Raw genomic sequence first — 10024 nt, forward strand, 5'->3', positions numbered from 1 at the left:
TAGTCAGATGGTGGTTTTATAAGCTGAGTGCAGCATTCAAGTCCATTTTGACATCAGAAGTCATATCCTATGATTCAAGAGTTTGGGAAGATCAGGACCACTGGAATTTAAGGGGGAGAGAGGTGCAATGGGCAAGGGCTTGAGCAAGGGACAGGAAAGAAGCTTTACAACATCTACCTAGAGGGTGTAATGCCCTGTTTCATCTGATGCTTTGCACTTCTTGCAGGAGTTAGAGCTCCCTCAATTCTTGATCTCTCTCATCTCTAAGATTCACAGAAGTCACACAGTGAGAAATAAAGTCAAGTCTTTCTGGAAACCTGGCAGGTCAAGCTTGTGCGTAACTGCAGAGTTAGGGTTGGTTTTTAACTCTAAGTGCCTCGATTTTGTTTTATATATACATGTGTCTGCATACGTATGTGACACACACAGGAGCAGACATACATATATATATATATTTATACACATATATACATATATCAGAAAGATAGGGGAGGAAAGGATCTGTACAGCGTGGAAGGAGATGTGTTCAACAGCAGTTGGCCACATGCTAAGTGCAGAATGAAGATCCTCAACTTTGTCCATTTGAAAAATCAAGATTAGTGCCTACATTCTTTCAGATCAAAGGTTATTATCTTCCAGGGCCTAGCAGTCAAGGCTGGCATATTGCAGAAGATACCTTCTCCTAGCATTGCTTCCCTCACCAGGAAATGATGGAAGTAGAGTAAGACCAGGGACCAGGAAGAAGATCACTGCTCAAAGGCTGTGATGGGATCTAAGATCTGAAAGGGGAGACAGGGATGGGAGGGCCCTGCAGAGCCTTTCCCATCTACCTGCTGGGGAATCTAAGGGAAAGAAGAGCACAGTCCTCCAGTCTGGTCACCCGACTGGGTGATGCCAGGGCTCCTGTTCCTCCTGCACCCTGCCCTGCAGGGACAAGCTGCCAAAAATCCACCTCAGGGAAAGGGCAGGCAGATACAGTGACAGCAGTGATGCCTCTATGAACAACCTGGGGAAACCTGAAGCCTTGTACAACTATGTGTTATTTGGCAGAAGCCAATGCAGAGCCCTGCAGCATCAGACTGCCCAGGGCAGGAAAGTATTCCATGGGCACTGGTGGTCTCTTCCCACCTCTTCTGCATCCCTCTCACTCACACTTGATCTTTCTATCCCTAAACCCTTCCGTGATGTGCCAGTGGAGAGCACAGGACACTCCTGACAGTGGACTGACTCCTGTCCATTCCCTCAGTGTCTCTGATCCACTCAGTTCCTGGAGGCACTTTCAGCAATTTTGGGGGGTGTAAGATAAAGGCACTGCGCAGCTCTCTCAATCAGTCTGCTGAGTCTCTTCAGTGAGTTTTGGGGGGATACAAAAAAAGTCTCAACTGATGACTGCAAAAGAAACCAGCTGCTGCAATTTGGATGCATATAATAGATAAGTTTCATTTACATTCTGAGAATGCACCAAAAAGCATGCATCTGCACCTTTCATCTATAGAGGATACTAGGTTTTTAGGTGTTGCTATATATAACTTGACTTCTTAATTTTCCATATAGCTTTCCCTTTAAGGGATGGGATATGTTCCTTTCTGACAACTCCTGGACAAAAGCCAACACATTTCCCTGAGCAATGCAGGAAAACAATCAGGTTTCTCTAATCAGTTCATTCAGGCCCTCAGTCTATCAAGCGCATTTTTTTTTATTTTTATCGTTATCATTATTGTTGTTATTATTATCATCATTATTATTATTATCATTGACTTCATGCACTAATTAATTCAAGTTACACTTTAATCAAATAGGCCATAATGCTGAATATTTGAACATGCTTTGATCTCCAAAAGTTATTGTTCCCATTTGACTAACATACGCACTTAAATACAGTACTTTAAATTACTAGTCAACGATTTAATAAATTAAGGAGTGCACTTCTGGTGAATGCAAATCAAAAAGAAAAAGAAAAGAAACAAAAAAAGAGAGGAGAAAGGACCTATTTTTAGAAGATTCAGTTCAAACGAAAGCTTATCCGCTATTGTCTGAGGTAACGTTTCAAGCATGCGATCATAAAATAAATAGTATCAAATTCAAACATGCTTATATTAAACTCCATTGTGCTATCTTGCAACAGAGGGGCTTAAAGTTTTGTATCCAGTTCGGAACAGGGAGGAGGGGAGAAAAGTGCGTTCCTATCATCTGCATGTGAGAGAACTTAGCAGCATTGCAGATGTTTTGTCTTCAGTTTTGTTTGTTATTCTCCTTTTAGGATATTTCTTCTATGGACAGCAAAAGAGACCAGGCTTAAGAAGGTTTTTTAATAAGGTGCTGTGTGGATCTGTAGGTTGGAAGGATGGAATCTTTCACAGAGGGGGCGGAAGGAAAATTTGCACTCCTTCATAAACACCACGGCAAATGCTTGCCGCGGGTTTTGGCTGATCTTTTTTTACTATTATTATCTGATGCACTTTCTTGCAACTGTGTAGTTTCGCAGAATATTTTTACTGGAATCCATGCATATGCTTAATAGCTCTAAAAACTGTCTTGCTTAGTTTAAGATAACTTTATCCAAAAAGAAAAAAAAAAAAAGGAAAAAAATAAAGAGGACAGGAAAAGTTTAGGTCTAGTGTCATAACGGCTTAAAACTAAACTAGTTCAAATGGTTATCATTTACCAGGTGGAAATTTTTTTTTTTGAAAATAAACAAAACTTTATCTTTCGTGGATCCTGGAAGCTTCTTTATCGCAGAGCAAAGATTTGCAATGCAGCAATGCATTTACGAGGTAAATAAAGCATTCAAAGACTATCAGTAAAGCATCTACAAAGTGTGACTGTGTCACTAAAGTCTTCAAGCTGTGAGTGGGGACTTTGTTTTGTTTTGTTTTTGTTTACACATCAGTCAGCAGCTTGCTTTTATTAACGCAGTTTTGGTTGGCTACAGTGCAGTTGCCAGTTCTGAGATTAGCCTCTCTAAAATTGTCTATGCTATTATTCATATCCTCTTCGATTTCCATGTACTCAGATTTGCTGATTGTGGAGGAGCTGCGGCGACTGAGATCACTGTCAGATGCTAAATTAGGGGAGCTAACGTGAAGTAACTGAGCCTGCTCTTCCCCTTCTGTTTCTCGGTGGTAGAAGTAGTTGAAGTTGGACACGATGACAGGTACAGGCAGGGCAATTGTCAGCACACCAGCGATGGCACACAAAGAGCCTACGATTTTGCCTCCAATTGTCACAGGGTACATGTCACCATATCCCACAGTGGTCATGGATACCACCGCCCACCAGAAAGCATCAGGGATACTTGTGAAATGAGACTCAGGTTCTTCAGCCTCAGCAAAATATACCGCACTAGAGAACAAAATCACCCCAATGAAGAGGAAGAAGATTAGTAAACCTAGCTCTCTCATACTTGCTTTGAGGGTCTGTCCCAAAATCTGGAGGCCCTTAGAGTGCCGGGAGAGTTTGAAGATTCGAAAGACTCTTACCAGTCTGATGACTCTCAGGATGGCCAAGGAGGTGGCCTGCTCTCCTTTCTGAGTCCCCTCCCGCTCGGCCATCTCCGTGCCCAGCGTGATGAAGTAAGGGATGATGGCCACAATGTCAATGAAGTTCATTATGTTCTTGAAGAAATCAGTCTTGCTAGGGCAAGCAAAGAAGCGCACCACCAGTTCAAAGGAGAACCAGATGATGCACAGGGTCTCCACGACAAAGAAGGGATCTGTGAAGATGTTGGATTTGTACACCTGGGTGGTGTTGTCAGTGCGGTGCACTGTGTACTCCTTGTCCTCCTTGAGCTCAGGTAACGTCTCTAGGCAGAAGATCACGATGGAGATGAGGATCACCATGACAGAGACTATGGCAATAACCCTTGCCGGCCCAGAGCTCTCTGGGTACTCAAAGAGGAGCCACACTTGGCGCTGGTACTCCCCCTCCGGCAAGGGTCTCTCCTCATCTTTAATGAATCCCTCATCTTCCCGGAACTTCTCCATGGCCTCCTCACCCAGCTCATAAAATTTGATCTCCTCAGAGAACATGTCCAGGGGGACATTGACGGGCCGACGCAGCCGTCCCCCGGACTGGTAGTAGTAGAGGATGGCGTCGAAGCTGGGCCGGTTGCGGTCGAAGAAGTACTCGTTGCGCAAGGGGTCGAAGTAGCGCATGCGCTTCTTGGGGTTGCCCAGCAGCGTGTTGGGGAACTGGGCTAGAGTCTTGAGCTGCGTCTCGAAGCGCAGTCCCGCAATGTTTATCACCACGCGCTCACAGCACTCGTGGTCGTCGTGGGCAGCGGGCTGGTAGCTATCCTGGGGGTGGCCAGGTAGCGCAGAGGTCTCGTCCATGTTCTCTCCAGCCATCACGGTCATGGTGGCACACAGGAAAGGGGACCCAGGGGCTGGGGAGAAGTGAGGGAAAGGGAGGAGGAGAAGGAGGAGGAGGATGGAGGAGCACAGAGAGACCCAGGGCGGTTCAAGGGTGGGGGGGTTGAGGTGGGGTGGGGAGCTTGAGGAAGGGGTGGATGTGGAGCCTAAAGGGTGGAAATACCCAAAGGGAGAAAACAGAGGTGGGATGAAGGGAGAGGCATCAGGGATGATGGGAGGGTGAAGAAAGAGGGAAGAAGTACCTTTAGGGGGGGCAGAGGGCAGGTAAGGTGAGGGGTCCTGTCCCCCAAACCGGGAGGCTGAAGGTCTATGGAGTGCACCCCCAGGCTGGGGCTCCCCTCCCCAGCCGTCTCCTTTAGCCTTTAACTCGATCCGTCCACTTTTCTCGCCGGCTCGACCATCGCCGCAGCTGCTGTCACGAAGCTACCACACACACACACACGCACACACACGCACATACACATAAAATAAATAAATAAATATAGAAATAAATATATAAATCACGGGCTGGCTGGGAGGCGAGTCCTTGCAATGCCAACTCAGCAAATTTCCATCACCTGCCTCTTCCTTCCCCCCCACCACCACCACTGCCCCGGTCCTCTCCTCTTTTGCGCTGGGGAGGGAGGGAGGGAATGGATGGAAATACTCTGCTTTGAAGGCATAAAGCTCACTTGCAGGATGGAGGCTGCCAGGGAGGAGAGAAACAGAATAAACCAGCCCCCAAGCCCCTCCACATACACACACACACACTCAGGCGCAATGGATTGGCTTTCACACCAGCAGGAACATCCCGTTCTGCCCACTACGGCAGCACATGCGGAGTTCTACGCGTTCCTACACATCCCCGGACATGCACCAAGGCCTCTGAGGCAGGAAGGTGCCCCGAACTCATCGGGAGGGCTTCCCGGGCAACTTCAGCGGGGCCAGCTCCTGCAAGGAGTCTCCCGAGCACCGCGCTCCCCGCTGTGGAGATTTAGCTGAGCACTGACAACTTCATCGCACCAACTGGGGGGGTGGCAATTAGGGGAGGGGGAGCAAAGCATCTCCTTTCCTGCTTGGCAGCAGCTAAAGGTAACTGAGAGAGAGAGACAAGGGGAAGGGAGGTCGACACCCCAGACCCAAACCGTCCAAAACCGAGTGTAACAGCGGCAGGGAGAAGGGGCTTTTCCTACCTGCTCCGGGGGAGACGCGCCGCTTCGGAGTAGGAGCCAGTGCCGGAATGCGTCAAGTCGCCTTGCAGCAGCATCCAAAAAAACCGAACCAAAACAAAAACCGCAGCGGCAAACTTAACCCTCCTCCTCCTCCTCTTGCGCCCCGCTTTATAACACAGCGATCGCTTTACAGGGCTGCCTGCGAGACACTGAAATATTCATACACTGTCTTGGGCTGCACCAAGGGCGAGTGGGTTTAATTAGTTTCTGCTGAGAACCGCAGTGGGGGGTGGGGGGTGTGCGCGGAAAAGAGTGCAAAGTACCTTTTCCAAAAGGCTTGAGTCAGTCAATAAAATCAAGGAGTCCTAGATAGCTGCTGGCTCTTCAGCTCTCTTCCCTTAGGACAGCTGGGAAAGGAGCCGGGCGCTGGGCAGCGGCGGCGGGGGAGATGTCAGAGCGCCGCAGCCCTGCAGCCGCATCCCCGGAGTCGCTCTTGGCTCGTCCCGGCAGCAGCAGCAGCGTTGGAGGCAGGAGGAGGCAGGAGCTGGACGCGTGCGGCAGGAGCGAGCGGGCTGCTGAATGCATAAGAGCGAGGAGCAAACTCGAGCCATTTCTTGACGCTGCAGTATCAGCAGAAACCTGAGCGCTGTTTGGTGCAGCTCGGGGATCGGGAGGGCGGGGGAGCCGGGGGCCGGGGCCGGCGGAGGAGGGAGGGATGCGCGCTGCCCCCGGGCCGGCCGCCCCCGCACGCTGCGCGCCGCGCCCCCGACGCAATGCGGGCGGCCCCGGCATGGGGCTGCGGGATGGGGCTGCGGGATCCCGGGCAGCCGCCAGGGAGGCACGGACAGGTGCGCAGAGCAGCCGCTTCCCGAAGGGCAAAGGCACAGCGGGACAGCGCCTCGTCCCCCGCGGGTTCCCCCGCACGGAGCGGGGCCGCACATCCCGCACCGAGCGGGGCCGCACATCCCGCACCGAGCGGGGCCGCACATCCCGCACCGAGCGGGACCGCACATCCCGCACCGAGCGGGGCCGCACATCCCGCACCGAGCGGGGCCGCACATCCCGCACCTAGCGGGACCGCACATCCCGCACCGAGCGGGGCCGCACATCCCGCACCGAGCGGGACCGCACATCCCGCACGGAGCGGGACCGCACATCCCGCACCGAGCGGGGCCGCGCATCCCGCACCGAGCCCGGCGGCGCCCGCAGTGCCCGGAGCCCCCGGCCCGCCTCGGTACTGAACGGGGCTGCGCATCCGGAGCCTCCTGGACACACTCGTGGAGCCTAAATCCTGAGTGGAGCGGCTGGAATTGGGAGGGTTAATCGTCAGGCACGGACAGTGCCCTTTCAGGCTGCTTTATCCCACGGAATTCGTTTAATTGATGAATCACATAACTTGGAGATGGAAAAGACCCATTATGCCATCAGCTGGCCTCCCGTGCCAGCACAGGATTGCTCCCCACAGTATATGATCACTCGCATTATATAAAAGCCTGCTGCTCACTCTGTCGGAGCGGGAGCGGTGATCAAACACAACCCGTGCCTGTGTAATTTGAGGCACTCCAGAGCTCAGTAACACCAAGCCCGTGTTTAACAGACCTGGTCTCATTAGCTTTCCACTGCATAATACATTATCTTCACTTAAGATCATCACCTTGGCAGTCCAAAAATACTTAACCACCTGACCTCCCTGGTGGTTTCTGTATCTTCTTCCCTTCCCTTTACTTATGCCCAAGTTTTGTTGTTCGGGGTGAGGTTTTTTGAGGGTGTTGTGGTTTATTTTTGATTTTTTTACTAGAGTAAAAACCATTCTTAAATCCTCTACCCCTGGCAGTGCTGCAATCACAGCTACTTAGCCTGCTGCATTCACCAGCCCTGTAGAAACATAAGTGGAAAGAAACAAACAGATTTCCTGTCTAGCCTGGTACAAGGGCGGGTTGTGCTGTTGTTTGGTTTGAGTTGGGGTGTTTTTTTTGTTTTTTTTTTGGTATCACATATGCTGAAAGTTCTGTGAGAAACTTCTGGTGAAGTTCTGAGCAAGAGAGAAGTCTCTTTCTGCCATTCCCAGGCAAAACAATGAGAACACAAAACAAAGAGAGAGAGTCTTCTTCCAGTGAAAAATAAAGCACTATTTTCTCTCTGAAGTTCAGCAGCTGAACATCAGCACCCAGACCTGGACCCTGCAACCCCGTAAAAACTTAATTCCCCACAAAAAAGAAAGGCTGTCCCATCACCTCAACTAACCAGGCTGTTTTTTACCCCTGGAGAAACTCAGTGACAGCCTTTGACTCAACAGCCTCTGATGGCCGTGAGTGCCACGCCTGGGTGACACGGCTGGCTGCAGAGCATTCCCGGAGCTCTGCCTTCGGTGCCCTGGGAGCTGCTGTGCAGAAGGAGCTCCGGAGTGAGCCCTTCCCCTCCCCCGGGACTTTGCCCCCTGTCCCAGCCCAAAGGATGCTCCAGAGTGGGTTGGAAATGCAGATCTGACAAGCAGAGGCCCGGTGCTGCTCTGCCCTTGGCTTCCTGCAGGATTGCAGGCGAGGCTATACATTCTGCTTTTGCATCTGGAAAACAGGACTTAAAAGTGCTTCCTCTGCCTGTCACAGCTCCTTAGGCTGCTGGTTTCTGAGAGCTGCCTTAGCACAGCAGAACCCCTAGCCTCACTGGGAGCTGTGTACACACCAGGCACAGAAATAAAAAAAAAAGAGGAGTGATAGCAACCTTTGTTTTGTTTTTCCATTGCAGCAAAAGGACAAAGTGAGATATTGCTCTCCCCCCTCCTCATTTTGAATAGCTTTGAACTGTGGGGTTTCTCTTTGCAATCCAGCTACCATTACTGACAAGCAGTCACGCTGTAAGGGAGGGATCTTTCTAAGTGGGCTATTAGCCATAGGGTCAATAAAATCTTGTTAAAGTACACAGACTAATGAGCAGTGTAACTAGGGCTTGCAAGAAGGTCATATGTTACACATTATAGTGCTAAGTAGCTTCAATTAAATGTTGAGGAATGGAAGGAGAATCCAAATTTCTGCCTAATTCAAAGTCAGGCTGCTGCTGTTTCCTACCTTCTCTATTAAAGAAAATGGCCAGCAGCAATTGAACTGGTAATCCCCCCAAAGAGCCACACTGAGAAGTTCTCTTCAGGAACAAAGCTTTTCATGGGAAAATTAAAAATTGCAAAAAATTTTAAAGCTTTTTGTGGTGGGAAATCTGGTGGTACTGTTGTGATGAAAAAGAACAGCATTTTTCTTTTTTTTTGTTGCGTTTTTGTTTGTTTTGTTTTGTTTTTATAAGAAAGAAAGAATCGAGTTGTTGATTAAAAGTCCTTGTGTGTTGTGAGGATTACAAAATAAAAATTGCAATGAATGAATGTGAATCTCAAACAGGATTAAAAAAATAAACATTGGTTTTACACAGAGAAGCAGGCTTTAAACACTGTCACCAGGGGACCTGGAAAATCCTGATTGAAATCAATGGATGCAGAAACACAGTGGAATTTTGAGCATGGCATCATTCCTGTGAGTGTCTCGAGTGGCCCCCGAAATTTCCTCACCTGAAAGAGACATTTTGTGTGATAAAAACCTTTGTGAAATACAATGGCAAAGGATGTCCTGATTGTTTGAACACTATGGATCCTGATAGGCACTGTAATCCAAATGCATCTAAGCCTGGAAAACCAACCTGGAAACATTATAGCTCCATTCTGAGCTGCCTAAAGTCACCAATGAGTTGTGCAGGTGTCACCACACACCTCATTTAATGGCCTTGGGAGGCAGAGGATAAAGTGAGATGTTCTGGCCCAAATTTGCCCTGCAGAGGCTCTGTCAATCACTCTGGTTCATGACATGGAAAGAGTCAACAGATGGAACCAAAGGTGAGCTTGTGGTGTTGACAGTTGGGTTTTCTTCCTTGAGGGGAGAAAAGAATCCTTTAAAAGCTTTTAATCTTTTAACACTGATTTATGAGCCTTGCTAATAGCCTTCAGTATTATCAGGCATTTTTTGTGACCAGGATAATCAAATATCATGCTCCAAAGAATACTGGTAGCTGATGGGAGATGACAATGACTTTGGTTCCCTCTTGTTACATCATTTCATTTTTTGCCCTGTTCCCTTTTAAAGCCTTAAATATGGGCCCTCTGTGATCAAAAAAGCCAAGGAGTAGACCCAGTCCTGTTGCTGCACAGAGGGAAGAGGAGAGCTTGGGAGTTATCCCTGTGAAGAAGGAAGCAGAAACTGCCCTCACTCATATGATAGCTGTGCCATTAGGGCCAGCCTGCAGAGAAAAGGTGTCCCTGCCTTGACTCTATATCCCACATCAGTGGGTTGGAAAGGCACAAAACGTGGCAATAGGAGAATGGCTGGGCAGGGAAGAACAGAAAATGTTCTGTATTAGGTTGGGGTTGAGCTTTCTTCTGTCCTCCTCAAAAGCAGCTGTATAATCAGACATGGAAACAAAGTGCCCATCCACCACTGAGCATATTCACATTTTTAACACACAGGG

The 10024-nt window shown here is 49.0% G+C and overlaps 1 protein-coding gene across 1 annotated transcript; it reads right to left on the bottom strand.

Moving 5' to 3' along the window:
• Positions 1-1978: 1978 nt before the first annotated feature.
• KCNA1 (potassium voltage-gated channel subfamily A member 1) lies at positions 1979-4370 on the bottom strand. The gene has a single exon (XM_063394871.1). It carries the CDS (start codon positions 4353-4355, stop codon positions 2880-2882), a length of 1476 nt encoding a protein of 491 aa, XP_063250941.1. The 5' UTR covers positions 4356-4370; the 3' UTR covers positions 1979-2879.
• Between the last annotated feature and the right edge of the window lie 5654 nt (positions 4371-10024).

Source organism: Prinia subflava, chromosome 4, assembly GCF_021018805.1.
Source record: "Prinia subflava isolate CZ2003 ecotype Zambia chromosome 4, Cam_Psub_1.2, whole genome shotgun sequence".
Lineage (NCBI taxonomy): Eukaryota > Metazoa > Chordata > Aves > Passeriformes > Cisticolidae > Prinia > Prinia subflava.

What these genes read in the sequence shown, in the direction of transcription:
- KCNA1 (XM_063394871.1), bottom strand. Translation starts at nt 4,355, where the DNA reads ATGACCGTGATGGCTGGAGAGAACATGGACGAGACCTCTGCGCTACCT.